Consider the following 16,540-nt stretch of genomic DNA (forward strand, 5'->3'; position numbering starts at 1 on the left):
AGCCTCCCAAAGGCGCGGGATTACAGGCTGAGCCACCGAGCCCGGCTATTTTAATTTTTTTGAGCAGAAGTCTCACTCTATCACCCAAGCTGGAGGGCAGTGGCATGCTCCCGGGCACCGTAGCCTCAACCTGCTGGATTCAGGCGATCCTTTCACCTCAGCCTTCCGAGTAGCTGGAACTACAGGCATGCGCCACCACACCCAGCTAATTTTTTGATTTATTGTAGAGATGAGGTCTCGCCAAGTTGCCCTGGCTGGTCTCGAACCCTTGCGCTCAGGCAATCCTCTCACCTCGGCCTCCCAAAGTGCTAGGATTACAGGCTTGAGCCACTGCGCCTGACCCAAGCTTGCGGATTTTAGATATAGCACTGAATAAGCAAGACGGGAGCCCCTCTGTTTCCTTGTTCATCGAGTCAGAGCACTGATACCAAACCAGATTTTCATAGGGGCCAATCACGTTTTGAAGCACTCAGTATGACATGAGCCCTCAGGAAATGGTGGCGGCAAAGCCAAACCACTTCATCTTATGCTGAAAGAAAACCGTACTCTAATGACATGCATGAGATGGCCACACTTGGAGAGCCTCATATTCACAGCTTAGGTCCTGTTCCTTGGAGTAAAAGCAAGTGCGTGCTACAGTTCTCTGTTGTATTTTAGCCTGGGAAAATCCTCAGTCTGGCTCATTTTTGTCTCTCCCCTTAGGCAGCGCAAGTAACCGGTCCAGTACCCGGAGCCTTCTCAGCGTGAGCAGTGGCATGGAGGGGGACAACGAGGTGAGAGCCGGGGACACCACCCTCACCTGTCTTATCCTAGGGGTCTTTCATTGCAAGAGATAGACATCCAGGTGAAAGAAGCCAGACACCAAAGGTTGTGTTTCGGCTGGGTGTGATGGCTCACGTCCATAATCCCAGCACTTCGGGAGGCTGAGGTGAGAGAATCTCTTGAGTCCAGGGGTTCGACCACCCTGGGCAACATTGCGAGACCTCATCGCTACAAAAAAATAAAAAAAATTAGCTGGGCATGGTGGCCTGCACCTGTAGTCCCAGTGACTTGAGAGGCTGAGGTGGAAGGATGGCCTGAGCCCTGGAAGTCGAAGCTGCAGTGAGCCATGATCATACCACTATGCTACAGCCTGGGTGACAGAGTGAGACTCTGACTCAAAAAAAAAAAAAATAAGGAAAGTCACCATCTATCTGAAATGCCCAGAATGGGCAAATCCCTGGTGACAGCATTCAGATTGGGAGTCGCCAGGAGCTGGAGGGAGGGAGGGAGGGAGGGGGATGGGAAGAGACTCCTTTAATGGGAACCAGGTCTCCTCTTGGGACGCTGGTGGCAAAACAGTATGAACATACTCAATGCCAAAGAAGCACTCGCTTGAAAATGTGTGTGTTTTTTTAAATTGTATTTTGTTAGCGACGGGGGCCTCATTCTGTTGCCCAGGCTGGAGTGCAGTGGTGCAATCATAGCTCACTGCAGCCTCCAACTCCTGGGCTCAAGCGATCCTCCCACCTCAGTTTCCAAAGTAGCTGAGACTACAGGTGTGCACCACCACACTTGACTAATTTTTAAATTTTTTTGTAGAGCCGAGGCCTCGCTACGTTGCCCAGGCTGGTCTCTTGGCCTAAAGCAGTCCTCCCACCCCAGCCTCTCAAAGTGTTGGGATTACAGATGCGAGCCACCACACCTGGCCTAAAACGACGAATTCTGTGATATGAATTTTGTCTCAGTGAATAGAAAGAAAGAAAAGAAGGGGGGGGGGAGACAGGGAGGGAGGTGGACAGATAGAAATACTTTCAGACTACTTTTAAGCCAAAAGAAGCACTTGTGGAAAGAGCTGGGTGCATCTCAGGGGATCTGGAACAGGGATCACACTCTGGGCTTGGACTAGGAGTGGTGAGACTTGCCCAACAGAGCCACGGTCACTGTTTCGTGTGTCCCAGGGCCAAAAGCTCTCTGGTCCCCTCTGCTCTGTGAATATCTTCTTTCTCCTTCCCTACAACACTGCCCTTTCCTGCCTCTCCGCGTGTGTCGCGGCACAGTCTCCCGAGAGCCACGAGGCCTCGGACCAGAGTCAGTTTCAGGTTAAGGCCCCTTCTGGGTTGTCCTCATTTGAGTCACCTGTCTACCCTGATCCAGGGGCCGGTGGCCGGGACAAGCAGGAGAAGGGCCCTCGGGTGGGCATTTCTACCAGGCTCCCAAGTGATGCTGGGGTTGACGGCCAGCTCATACCTTGAGTAGCCATGATGCTGCATTAATGCTAATAGTTAATGGCAATTGTCTTCCTCAGTGGCTTTAGGTTGATGGCCAGTCTGTGAGCAAGCTTCAGCCAAAGCCTCAGGAGGGCTGAGGGGCTTTGGGAGATGAGTGTCCGGCCGTGCTGGTTGCTGACTGTAATTTTCACCTTTCTTTCTCTTCTTCTTTGCTGGAGGATAATGAAGTCTCCGAGGTCACCAGAAGTCGCAGTCCAGCCCCACCTCAAGTGGACGGAACCCCCACCGCGTCCCTGGAGAGGCCGCCCCGGGTGCCGCCGAGAGCCGCCTCGCAGAGGTAAAGTGGATGCCGATGTGAAACGTTTTCCTCTTTCTCTGAATTCCAGGGGAGAGTAGGGTTTGGGAACATCCAAGACGGCCTCATAATGTCTCGCGCTGACCACATTCAGTGTGGATGCTTCTTTCGTTTTTGTTTTTTGAGTTGGAGTCTCACTCTGTCACCCAGACTGAGTGCAGTGGCCACTCCCGGCCACCACAGCCTCGACCTGCTGGGCTCCGGTGATCTTTCCGCCTTAGCCTTCCGAGTAGCTGGAACTACAGGCACGCTCTACCACGTCCAGCTAATTTTTTGATTTATTGTAGAGATGAGGTCTCGTCAAGTTGCCCAGGCGGGTCTTGAACCCGCGGGCTCAGGCAATCCACTCACCTCGGCCTCCCAAAGCGCGGGATTACAGGCTGAGCCACCGAGCCCGGCTGCTTCTTTCGTTTAAGTGACACAAATACTTTGGATAGCAGATGCAATATTGCATACAGGAAATGCATTGATCAATGTCAACCCTTTGGATACTTTTGATCAGATTGGTTAGAACTCAGCTTCCTAGTAACTATCCCCTTGGCTGTCCTGTGGGGATAGCGCCTTTGGGGAACAGGCAATAAGAGGGATTGGACACGAACATGTGGGTGAGATGAGGCTTTATCTGGTGGTTGGGAGCCTGGTGTAATGTCCCTGGAGTCACGTCTCTGGCAGCCACTGCAAACTTGCGTGAATTATTTACCTTTCATGGGCCTCAATTTCCTTGTCTATAAAATGGGGATAATAGAACGTCTTCGCAGAGTCACGAGATCGAGTTCTTGGCCTGTAGTAAGAGCTTAGCAATAGAAGCGATTTTCTGATTCAGGAGAGGAACAGACACGTGCCGATTTAGAGATGGGCGTGAGACTCAGGAGCGTGACTGACTTACTGGGCTCTGATGTTCGTCTTTGTTTATATGGTACATGGGCCTCGGGTAGGCACCTTTGTTATGGGTTGTGAAGTAGCAGAAAAAGCAGTCCCAGCGAGCTCGTGTGTCTGTCCATGCAGAAAGGAGCCCTTGGGAAGAAAAGCCCAGGCTTGTGCACATGGGGGGTCCAGAGGATCAGGAAGCAGGCAGCTTTTCTTCCTCCAGGGGTTTCTTTTGCATTTTGAAACATTTAACTTAGATGGAGCTCATCAGAGGAATTGGTTGAGAAAGTGCAACAAGGAAGCCTTTCTTCTGGTTTTCTGGAAAGAGAGGCTGATCTGTGCTCAGGCTCTTTCCAGTTCAATGTCTGTGTCTGGCACTCGCGACCCAAACAGACCCCAGTCCCAGCCGCACCACACTCACCGGCCATGTCTCCCTGGTGTAGACTAGAGGGCCTGAATTAGAATGTCTGCCCCGGAAGGAACCTTCGTGATGATCTAGTCCAATCCCCTGCTCTGCATTATGCGCTGTTGCTTGAAAATTATTATACAGATGGTGATTGGAGCGAGGATCTGACCAAGCGTGGTTATGGTAACATATGCTATCATTTATTGAGCGCTCACAAGGTGGCAGGCATTATGTTAAACACACCAAATGCATTATCTTGTTCAAGTCTCTCCACAACCCTGAGAGGTCAGAATTTAGTATCAACCCATTTTGCAGATGTGGAAACTTGAGACTTGTTGTGTGTGGCAAACCTGGGTACGGCTGACTCCCAGACCCTGTCAGGAAACTCTAGGTGTCAGACGACGAGGTTCAGGAGCCAAGACCTTTTACTCTCCAAGGTTGAGGACTTCGGAGACAGTCGTCTAATCATCCCAAGATAAGAGAGTTGCCAAGCTTGAAACAAGCTACAAAGATTTTGGGGAATTTTGTTTCCTGAAAAAGAGAACACCCAGGGGAGAACGGGTTCCAGAAACTAACGGGCAGAAACTGGGATGTGTTTAAACGTGTGAAAAGACATGGCGGATGAATTATTTGGGGAGTCGAGAGACGTGTGGAGATAGAGATGGGAGAGAAAAGGCGGAAAACACTTTTTGCTAAAGAAACAGTGCTTGCCAAGAAGTCTGTAACTGGTAGGCGTGGGGCTTAGGTGCATTTTTGGTGTGGAAAAAGGATGTGTAAGTCTACTGTTGTTTGGTAGGTGTGTATGCAAATTTCATTATAAAACCAGGAGATCAGTCGGGCTTGGTGGCTCAGCCTGTAATCCCGCGCCTTCGGAGCTGAGGTGAGTGGATTGCTTGGGCCCGCAGGTTCGAGGCCCACCTGGGCAACTTGGTGAGACCTCGTCTCTACAACAAATCAAAAAATTAGCCGGGCGTGGTAGCGCGTGCCTGTAGTTCAGCTACTCGGAAGGCTGAGGTGGAAGGATCGCCAGAACCCAGCAGGTCTAGGTTGCAGTGGTCAAGAGCGGCCACTGCACTCCAATCTGGGCGACAGAGTGAGACTCCAACTAAAAAAAAAAATTTAAAAAATCGGTGGCTCAGCCTGTAATCCCGCGCGAATAATAATAAAAATAAAACCAGGAGATCTTTGGGGAGAAAATAAAATGGGCCTCTCTCCTGAATGGCTTTGACAGGCGACCTGATGACAGGAGGGGTGGCTGCCCTGGGCGTCCCTATGCCCACTCTCCGAGCTGGGAAGTGGCAACTCTTCTCTGCCCATACCCTCCTAAACGCCTCCTCCCCTCCGGCTCCTGCCTCCCAGGGTCCTGGAGACGCCATCCCTCCACAGCCACCCTTGAGTCTGACTGAATACCTTGACCGCCCCAGTTCTGACAGTTCTATAACCACAAATCCGTTTCCCTGAGATGGGGTTTCCGCACTTCAGCCCGAGTGGCTCATCAGGAGGAAGCCAGGGATGGTCTGCTTGTGGGCTCGCCTGGCCCACCGCAGGAAGAGGAGGGCCGGGGCGGGAGCCATGGGTGTCTTGGCCTGGGAAGATGGAATGCCAGGCACGTGGGGCCTGCAGAGGGAACAGACCTTGGACTTGGCCTTTCATCACACAAGATCGTGATTAACTGTGTGTCTCAGGCGCCCCCTCTGAGCCAGAAACCCTGCCGCCCTCTTTCCCGCTGGCATCTCCAAGCCGCACACGGTGTCCTACCGCGGGTGTCATTCCCCTGCGTGGCGGATGAGAACAGTCAGGTGTGCACGGGTAGCATGGGCCTCACCCGACTGTCCTTCCGCTGTCTCCCATGAGCCCACCAGGTCGGCTGAGGGAGGAGATGGCCCATCTGTCGCGCTGAATGAAGCTCAGCCTCTCAGGGACAATCACACACAGCCGCCTCCTCCCAGGCCCAGGCCAGCCTCCTGGGTTGCCTGTGCTTACTCTTCTCAACTTCTGCCTCCCTCTTTGCTCCGGAGACAGTCCCTCTTCCCCCAACTCTGTTGTCATTTCCTTGACCTCCACAAAACTTGCATTCGAGGGACCGTCAGTAAATATTTACTCGCCGTTTCATTCAGCCCTCTTGTATGCAGCTCGGGTAGCGCCTTCCCTGACAGCTGACAAAGCTCTTTCTTGACTTATTGGCTTGTTTCCAAGAGAATTAAATATTGGCTTTACAGCTCACAGGTGGAAACGCCATCTGTAATCGTTGAACCTATCTGTAAACAGACTCACCCTAGTCCACCTGGAATGTCATTCAGGACTGTCCCAAACCACCCAGAATAACATGGAAGTTTCTAGGAAGGTGAAGGCAGGGTTGGGATGACACTGAGGGGTCCCCTGAGGAGGTCGTTAGGAGCAGCCTTGGGAAATTCTCGGCTTTTCTCTCCACAGACCTCCCTCCCGCGGGGTCTCCGCATAGTTGCCACTAGAATCGCTGGTGTTTTTGAAGCTGGGGTTGATTCTCACTTAGGTAGGGCCAGGTCAACAGATCAGGAGCCAACTGCCATTGAAGAGGTTGTCATATGCACAGATCCCAGGAAGGGGGCCTGGGGACACACGGGGAAGCGCCTAGGCCAGCCAGGAGACAGAGGAAAGAGGGGAAAACCTTGCCAAAACTTTTACTGTGATTTCCATGGAAAGAAACAGGCGAGGCAGAGGGGAGCAGGCTTGGGATTGGCTACTTTGGGTAATTTCATTGGCTCTGGGGCACAGGGGGCATCCCTACTCATCGGATACCTGGCCCTGGGGTGATAGGGCGGGCGGGTAGAGGCTCTGAGTGTGAGACCCCCAGAAAGGCAGTGGTTGGGGCACGAATCTAGTTTGACAGGTTTGCCTCTGAGAGGCATACTGGTGCTCACAGGCAGATGGCTTGTCCGCTGTCTCTAGGAACTGGCTTACCAGCAGGGTGGTCTCTCTAGGAGAGAGAGACAGCAAAACCCGGCCTAGCCAGTCTTCCTTCCCTGGGCAGTGCATGTGGCCCAGAAAGGATGCCAGTCTCTGTGAGGTGGATTTAAATAGCCAGGCTGTGGCTCTCAGGTTTCCCACCCCAGCCCTCCATAAGCAAGACCTCAAGAGGGCAAAACATCAGAAGAGAAAGTCTTGGTTAATACAGCTGGCTGGGGGAGGGCACTATGAAAATGTTGATGCTTGAGCCCTGGCCTCTAGAGGTTATAACCGAGTGGATCTGGGTCGGAGCCTGGGACTTGTCATTTTTAAAAGCTTCCCTGGACCAGGCGTGGTGGCACGCCTATCATCTCAGCACTTAGGAAGGCCGAGGTGAGAGGATTGCCTGAGCCCATGGGTTCGAGACCCACCTGGGCAACTTGGCAAGACCTCGTCTCTACAATAAACCAAGAAAACTTAGCAGGGCATGGTGGCATACGCCTGTAGTTCCAGCTACTTGGAAGGCTGAGGTGAAAGGATCACCTGAGCCCAGCAGGTGGAGGCTGCGGTGGCCGTGAGCCTGCCACTGCACTCCAGCCTGGGCAGCAGAGTGAGACTCCAACTCAAAAAATAAAATAAAATAAAAAATAAAAGCTGCCCTGACGATCTAATGTGCAACCTGAATTGTGACCACAGCTAGCATGCATGTCACTCAGACGTTCGTGTGTGCTCATATCCATCTCATTCATTGAGAACTGTGACCTCTGCACAGTATACCAGGAACTGTCCATCGACTTGGCTTTTCAGTAGACTTGCTTTATCTTTCATTTCAGGCCTCCAACAAGGGAGACCACCCATCCTCCTCCGCCCGTTCCACCCAGAGGTCGCTGAGCCCGCCTCCTAACACCTGCTTCCTTCAGACTCTGAGGCTTGCCGTTTCCAGCCTGTTCATGACATCTTCTTGTAGAGTTCTGAGGCCTGACTGCTGAGATCCACGCAAGCTGCTGATACTGCCTGCAGCCCTGCTGGTTTGGGCCTGACTTGAAGACTTCATTCAGGCATGAAGAAGTGAAAGCCAAGCACCGTGTTCACCATCGCCGAGTGTCTTGATCCATACACTTGTTTGCCAAAAGGATGAAGACATCATTAGAATGCGTACCTCTAATTTGCCATGTTAGAAGCCTAAAAAGATTGCTAATGTATTTCTCAAGTGACTTTACCGAAATGCACTTATATGAGTCCTTATGTATTAGTTTGTCCAGCCTGACTTCTAGAAGTGGTTATAAGCCGTATAGTATTCAAGTAAGAATCGGCCTAATTTTAAAATAATTCTTCTTCTTTTCTGTATATTCAGGAGGGCAATTGAGGGCTAGGACTGGTCCCATACAAACTGAAAAAGACTTTACAGAGGGATTGGTACTAACTCCTCTTACATAGGAGGCAGATCTGAGGTTCCACAAAAGTCTGGACCAAGAGTGCTTGGATGGACAGAGAAGGTGGGTTCAATCTAGACCTGCTGATTCGAGGTACCAGTTTCCGTCTCCAAATAACGAGGCTTTCTCTCCCTCGAGAAGTGTCCAGATGTAGAAATTCATCAGTGACAGAAGTATCCTTCTTCCTTATCTCCCAGATACGGGGCTACCAAGTATTTTTTTTCTTTCCAACAGTACGGTTTCTAAACAGTTATGTTTCCAAAGAACATCTAAAAATGGGTGGGAACCAGATGCCTGGGTTACCGGGAACCCCACTGATTGTCATATCTCTTTTAGATCTTAGTTCTGGTCATAGGGAGAGAGGAAGATCCCTGACTTTTTCTTTGCTGAGGGATCTGAAGAGGAAAAAAATGAACCTAAAATAGAAATACAGTCTGACTGCTGTATCCATGGGTCTGTATCTGTGAATTCACCCAACCTCGGGTCATAAATATTCAGAAGAAAAAAATGCCACAAAATTTCTAAAAGCAAAACTTGAATTTGCTGCTACTCACCAAGTACTCTGTTGATTCCTGTGATTAAGTGATGTGTGCGCGCTGTATTAGGTGTTATAAGGTATCTCATGATAATTTAAAGTATACAAGAGCATGTGTGTAGGTTACAGCAAATACAACACCATTTTATGTAAGAGACTTAAGCATTCATGGATTTTGGTATTGGGGGGATCCTGCAAGCCATCCCCCATGGGTACTGAGGTATGACTGTAGTTATTTTTTTATTTTTATTTTTTTTGAGTTGGAGTCTCACTCTGTTGCCCAGACTGGAGTGCAGTGGCCGCTCCCGGCCACCGCAGCCTCGACCTGCTGGGCTCCGGCGATCCTTCCGCCTCAACCTTCCGATTAGCCTGAATTACAGGCATGCGCTACCATGCCAGGCTGATTTTTTTTTTTTTTTTTGATTTATTGTAGAGATGAGGTCTTGCTGCCCAGGCGGGTCTCGAACCCGCAGGCTCAGGCAATCCACTCACCTCAGCTTCCCAAAGGCGTGGGATTACAGGCTGAGCCACCGAGCCCGGCTCTGTAGTTATCTTCTTACTCACTTTTTACCACTAGACTCAGTAAGTCCATTTGTGCAGAGAACGTAGATCCTAAAATATGTCATGAATTTGAGTCCCTGGCATGTAAATTTGCCTTCCCTTCAAAGATGAGATTTTTTTTTTTTTTTGAAAGCAGGATTTATTAAGGGGACAGAAAAGCTCCCACAGTGGGAGAAGACCCGAGGGGGTTGCCCAAAGATGAATTCTTAATGATGTCTAAGCATAACAGTAAAATTAGTATCAGAATTGTCTTTAAAAAATATCAGAAGTCTGGTTGTTCCCCATGAAATTATTCTGTAGCCCACACAGATATATAAAAGCCACATTGTTAATGATTCATTTAAGCGCAGTTTTATTGGGTCCTTTTCTAATGATGAAAGTTTCTTTCTCAATCTCATTCCTCAGTCCAGCAAACAAGGACTCTTAGTGAAGCTGACAGCTTCTGCAGTCTTGGGTTCTTTTTTGTTTTTGACATAAGATACACTATTGGCCATGTCTGTCATGGGTGTGTCTGTGCAAATTACCTTGTACGGGGCCTGGTGCACAGTAACCATTCTGCAAGTGTTCCTTCAATGGTCCCTTTACTCTCCTTGTCACTTATTTGAGAAAAATGGGGGAATGTGAGACAAGGAGAATAAGAAGTGACAATGCTAGTATGACTGTCCTTCCTGTTATGTAGAGACAGTCCCCATCTTATGGAAATTTAATTTTGATAAAAGCAACACTTTTTTTTTTTAAACAATCAATCTCTCCAAACCTCCTTCTGGATGCTAATTTAGAATTTTGTACATTCTCTGATGAACAAGCATTTCGATCAATAACATGGCAAAATCTACTAGCAGCCAGTGGTGTTAATATCTTTGTATGCACATCACTGTTTGTGTAATATATGAATATTTTATTGCATTGTATTCTTGTATGAAAATAAGGAGAAAACATAAAACAGAAAGTGCTGATGGAGAAGGCTGGCTTTCATGAATGTGATACACTCGAGACATGGATGGAACCGGTTGGGAGGGCAAGTCAAAATGGGCGGGTCTTACATCCTAGGTGCTCATTGAACAGCCAGGCGGGTTGGTTATATGAAAAAGAAGAAAATGAAAGAATCTGGAAGAAACACTGGGACTATGTTATCAAAGAATGTCTCTAATGAGGAGGTGAAATTCTTCACTCTCTAGAAACAGAACCACTAGTTTATAACATAAATGTATTCCACTTCTGCATACTCAACACATTTGTACACATTTTTGGTAATATACTATGTAACAAAACCATGGATTTTGCAATACAAAGAGGATCAGAAACTAAACTACAAGCTGATGTCCAAGGAGACTATTAAAAAGTTATCAATAGGCTGGGCTCGGTGGCTCAGCCTGTAATCCCAGCACTTTGGGAGGCTGAGGCGAGTGGATTGCCTGAGCCCACAGGTTTGAGACCAGCCTGAGCAACTTGGCAAGACCCCATCACTACAATAAATAAAAAATTAGCTGGGCATGGTAGCGCGTGCCTATAGTTCCAGCTACTTGGAAGGTTGAGGTAGAAGGATCGCTGGAGCCCAGCAGGTTGACTCTGGGATGGCCGTGTGAACATGCCACTGCACTCCAGCCTGGGTGGTGGAATGAAACACTGACTACAAAAAAAAAGTTATCAACACAATACTTTAGGAGACAGCTCTTCTGCCATCATTGCCCAAGGTTTTACAAGCTGACTCAATAGGAAGTGGAGCTATTGGTCATGTTCACTGCCATTGCCTCTGCCCTCAGGCCAGTATTCTTCTTCCATCTTACCCTGAAATCTGGTAGTGATAATCCAACCATATAAGCAACCAAGTATAAAGACTGTGAGACTATGAACAAGAGGGTAGTGTTGCAATCAAATAATTTAACTTGATGTCTTTAATGATGTGAATAATCCCTAAGGCTTTGCCATAATGATGCAAGGTGGTAGCATATAGATGACTTCTATGAACACTTTTGTAAGACAAGCTAAGTCACACCCCTCCCCTTTTTTTTGCTTTGTTATCAAGACAGAGAAGTCCTGGTCACTCCTAGATCTTCTAAATAGCTTGGGATTTTGGGATCCCTCTCCCATACACCCCGGGAGGTAAGCTGGTTTTCTGGGCTTCTCCTTCAAAGAATAGCACATGCTTTTGTAGAGTTCCACATGGGGGAAGCATTGACAACAGACTTATTTCTGGGAAACACGAGTGGTTAATTTGGATAATTCTCAAAGCTTCTTCCTAAACATCAATGCTCAGTTTAGACGAGTTTGCCTATATCAATATTTGCTGGGGTTTGGTAGATAGTGTTCTGTGCATTTCCAAGTAAGTACTTAAGAATAAGGCTGGGAGCGGGGCTCATGCCTGTCATCCCAGCACTTTGGGAGGTTGAGGAGAGGGGATTGCCTGAGCCCAGGGTTCAAGACCAGCCTGGGCAACTTGGCGAGACCTCAACTCTACAATAAATCAAAAAATTAGCTGGGTGTGGTGGCACACGCCTGCAATTTCTGCTACTTGGAAAGCTGAGGCGGAAGGATCGCCAGAGCCCAGCTGGTTGACGTTGGGGTGGCTGTGAGTGTGCCACTGCACTCCAGCCTGGGCAAAGGAATGAGACTCCAACTCAAAAAAAAAAAAAAAAAAAAAATGGAGTGAGAGACAGTGAAATGGGAACTATACAAGTAAATTCATGGCCTCAGTTGCTCTTCCACCCAAGAACCAAATGTTTCAAGTGATGTCTTCCTGAAGTAAGAACCCTGAGCAGTCATGAAGTTGTGTCTAGAACATTTTAGCTAGGACAGAAGAGGTGATGGTGAAAAGTGACAAATAGCAATGGAAAGACAGACACCCCCTCCACCCTCTGGAATTAAGTAACTGGCAAGATAAACATAACAAAATCTTAAGAAGAGATAGAATTTCAGGCTGGGTGCAGTGGCTCACACCTGTAATCTCAGCACTTCGGGAGGCCGAGGTGGGAAGATTGCTTGAGGCCAGGAGTTGGGGACCGGCCTTGGGAAACATAGCAAGAAAAAAATCAGTTCAGCCTGTGATCCCGCGTCTTTGGGATGCTGAGATGAGTGGATGGCCTGAGCCCGCGGGTTCGAGACCCGCCTGGGCAGCGAGACCTCATCTCTACAATAAATCAAAAAATCAGCCTGGTGTGGTAGTGCATGCCTGTAATTCCGGCTACTTGGAAGGCTGAGGCAGAAGGATCGCCGGAGCCCAGCAGGTCGAGGCTGCGGTGGCCGGGAGCGGCCGCTGCACTCCAGTCTGGGCAACAGAGTGAGACTCCAACTCAAAAAAAAAAAAAAATCAGAAAAGTTAGTCAGGTTTGGTGGTGTACGCCTGTAGTCCCAGCTACTCAGGAGGCTGAGGCAGAAGGATTGCCTGAGCCCAGGAGTTCAAAGCTGTTGTGAGCCATGGTAAGTGCCACTACACTCCAGCCTGGGCGACAGAATAAGACTCTGACTTAAAAAAAAAGAAAAAGAAAATAGCTGATAATGGAAATCAGAAGGTAAGTTATAAATCCATACCCCAATACGTCTGATGATCATGGTTATCTAGAATGAAAATAAAAGATTGTGATTGTGGTTTTCTGGATTGCTTTCTGGTCACAAGCTCTCTAATCAAAACTGAGTCTTATTAGAACTACAATAGAGAGATACAGTGCCCCCCCCCGGGAGAGGTGGGTGTCCCCTTTCCTTGGCATTTTCCCCCATTCTTTGGTGTCAGGGAATGAAGTTATTAACCTGCATGTAAACAATGTTGAAATAAGATCCATCAGTGTTTTTTCACTCCCCAGTCTGGCAAGACAACCCTAATTTTGACGGTGTTCCTGAGCTCTGTTTTATACCTGGAAGTCATCAGGGTACAAGGATCTTTTGAGGCCACACTTGTTTCCCTCTAACTAGTAGCATTCTCTACTTTTCTTCTTTTTTTCGAGTTGGAGTCTCACTCCATCACCCAGGCTGAAGTGCAGTGGCAAACTCACGGCCACCCCAGCGTTGACCTGCTGGGCTCCGGCGATCCTTCTGCCTCAGCCTTCCAAGTAGCCAGAACTACAGGCGCTCACTACCATGCCCCACTGATTTTTATTTATTGTAGAGAAGAGGTCTTGCCAAGTTGCCTGGGTTGGTCTTGAACCCACAGGCTCAGGCAATCCACTTGCCTCAGCCTCTCAAGGATCTGGGGTTACAGGCTGAGCCACCGAGCCCAGCCGTGTTCACTACTTTTCTTCTTTCCATACCTTCTATCACCTAAGGCCATTTATCAGTGTCATTCCCCTAATACCTTCCAGACTTCCTGGCAACTGAGTAGAAGCTCAATAAATAGTTGTTGAATGAATGGCCCCAACTCCTCTTCCCTCATCAATCTTTCCCACATACTCCGTGTAAAGGGGTCTCTTACCCTTCTCTTGTCTGTGCTCTGATCATTTGCACAGGTGGTCGCATTTTGTGGAGGTTTTTGTTTTCTGCTGTGTATGCAGTTTCCTGGTTTTAAGTCTACCCTCCCCAAATGAATGCTTTATATTTTTCTTGTGTCTTTCCCACCCCGCCTGCCCCACACCCAGCAAGTGCAGGCTACCTCAAGTGTGTGGAGGCTTGTGACTACGCATCCGTCTTAGTGTACACTGACACTGCCCGCTCTTCAATTGCTTGTCACTACTCCATTCAAAGCAGTGATTATTCATTCACAGAGCACTGACTAAACTTCCACTATGAGCAAGTCACCGTGCTAGATGCTCTGGAGGACACACAAGGATGTAGAAGATGCCTCCTCAGATCTCTACAGCAATTTGTGGTGTGTGATTCATTCAGCAGTTAATCACCTACGGCCATGTGATGTCTTTTACACTATCTAGAAAGCATTCTTTAAATCCTGCTATGCTATTTGAATTTTCACTTGTGAATGTCTTCATTCATTCAGCAGCTGCTGAATGTCTATGATGTGACCTGGGACATATACAGAGATAAAAAAATGGATAGTCCCTGCCATCCTAAAGGGTCAAAATGTAGCACAGAAGAGGAAATGTGAATAGGTAAGAAATGACAGGGTGACACGCCAAATGCTACTGGAATCCCTAACAAGGGATGCTCACCTATCATACTAAGTGATCTAGCAAAGAAACAAAGAAGAGGCATCATCATGCGAAGTTTCACTAAAGAACAAGAATCCGCTGTTTGGAAGGACAGGATCTATGGACAAGGTGAAGCCAGGCATCCTAGATAAAGGGAATGCAAGAGCAAAGTCACATGTGCTCACCTTGGCGGCGCGTATACTAATATCGGACACCGAGAAGATCAGCATGGAGTAAAAAATGTTTGGAAAAAAAGAGCCAAGGCACAGAGATGTAAGAAAGCATGGAATGAGGTGTGCTTAGGAACTATATGGGTGGAGGCAGAGCAAAGAGATGCTGAAGGCAAAGCCGGGGAGATGAATGAGGGCTTGACTGTAAGTGCAGGTGACAGGCAAAAAAAAAAATTGGATTTTATCCTTTAGCAAGGAACTTTTCTTCCCTCTGATATTTAGCACATGCTCACTGTAAAAAACAGCCAACATCGATAGACATGTACGAAGTAGAAAGTTAAACACTGATCATGGCTTGAGTCATAATTTTTTTTTTTTTTTTTGAGTTGGAGCCTCACTCTTTTGCCCAGGCTGGAGGGCAGTGGCATGCTCACGGCCACTGCAGCCTCGACCTGCTGGGCTCAACGATCCTTCCACCTAAGCCTTCCAAGTAGCTGGAACCACAGGAATGCGCCATCACGCCCGGCTCATTTTTCTTGATTTATTGTAGAGATGAAGTCTTGCCAAGTTGCCCAGGCTGGTCTCAAATCCGCGGGCTCAGGCAATCCTCTCACCTTGGCCTCCCAAACTGCTGGGATTATAGGTGTGAGCCAACTCGGCTGGCCCGAGTCATTCATCTTTTCTTTTCCCTTTATTTTAAAGATGTGGGGTTCAATTTAGGGTTAGATATAAAAATGTTCATTATGCAGTTACTTCCCTCCCCTGGCAGTTTCCCACTACTGCCAATCCCTTTCTTATAGTATTATGATAATTGTTCAAGGTCTGCTTATGAGTGAGAACATATGGTACTCTGTTCTTTGTTTCTGTGCTAGATCACTGAGTAGATAGCTGAGTCATAATCTTTTAGATTGTTTTTCACAGGGAGATGAACATATTACCATTTAAAAATGGGATTATACTCTATTTTTTTCCAACTCCTTACCATTTAAAAGTACCCCTTGGATATCATTCCATGCCTGTACGTATTTCTTTTCTTTTTAGATTGAGAAATATAGTTTATTTAGAAAGTAAATAAACTAGGGAGGGAAGAGGCCAAAGCTAGGAAACACGGCCACACCAAAGTCTAGTAAGGCAATGACCCTTTTTTTTTTTTTTTTTTTGATGGCTATATAGTTTGTAGACCATTAGCAGTCAGAAGACTGATCTGGGAGCCAGACTGCTTGGGTCTGGTTTTTCAGCAAGCCTCTTAACCTCTCTGTGCCTCAGTGACCTCATCTGTCCGTGGACATACTAACAGTAAGTATCTGTTGCAGAGGATTCTTGCGAGTTAACGAGTCAAGGCAGAACATGCAAAGAGTTCAGAATAGCGCCCGGGACATGAAAACCGTAGTGGCGAGTCCACGATTCCTTTACCTAGTATTCAAGAAGCGTTTTGAAGCAAGAGAGCCATTCAATCCGGGTTCTTTTAAGATCGCCCTGGCACCTGCTGAGGGTGATGAACACCGGAGAGGGAGATGGGCGGCGTTGTCCTCTTGGGAGACTGTCACAACCTACAGTGCAAGACCGGTTGCTGCTGGCGGAGGGAGGAGAGGAAAAAGAAACTTTTGAGACACTTAAAAGCGATCAGATGCGGCTGATGGCGGAGAACAGGCGATCTCACAGGCTCCGCATTCCTGGCTTAGGGCTCTGTGCACACGGTGGTGCCCTGGTCATATTCCCGACGGGTATTCTGGGGTCCCTACTGCGGGTGGCACCGCTCTAGGCGCAGGAAATGGGGCGACGGGCTCAGGCCCCAGGAGCTCCCAGGCTTGCTCGAGTAAGTAAACAAACGCACCAACGACCCGGCCTCGCCAGCCAGTCGTGGCGGAGTACTGGGGGTCCCGCGCGTATTCGGTGACCCGAAAGCGCGTCTCACCCAGCTCACGTCCACGGTCACGGGCGCCCGCGACTCACGCAAGCGGCAGCGAGGGCCTGGGCCGGGCGACGGCCCCGATTCCTCGCGCTCG

At 48.4% G+C, this 16,540-nt stretch overlaps 1 protein-coding gene across 1 annotated transcript in view; it reads left to right on the forward strand.

The window, feature by feature from the left end:
* PIK3AP1 (phosphoinositide-3-kinase adaptor protein 1) overlaps positions 1-7,674 on the forward strand; it is a 103,411-nt gene extending 95,737 nt beyond the window's left edge. Inside the window, exons 14-16 of the mRNA XM_021710809.1 lie at positions 703-773; positions 2,429-2,547; positions 7,597-7,674. Of these exons, the coding sequence (XP_021566484.1) occupies positions 703-773; positions 2,429-2,547; positions 7,597-7,654 (248 nt within the window). The 3' untranslated portion in view covers positions 7,655-7,674. The remainder of the gene's footprint in view (positions 1-702; positions 774-2,428; positions 2,548-7,596) is intronic.
* The last annotated feature ends 8,866 nt before the right edge of the window (positions 7,675-16,540 follow it).

Source organism: Carlito syrichta, unplaced genomic scaffold (assembly GCF_000164805.1).
Source record: "Carlito syrichta isolate Samal-C Ts95f unplaced genomic scaffold, Tarsius_syrichta-2.0.1 Scaffold301559, whole genome shotgun sequence".
NCBI classification, from domain to species: Eukaryota; Metazoa; Chordata; class Mammalia; order Primates; family Tarsiidae; genus Carlito; species Carlito syrichta.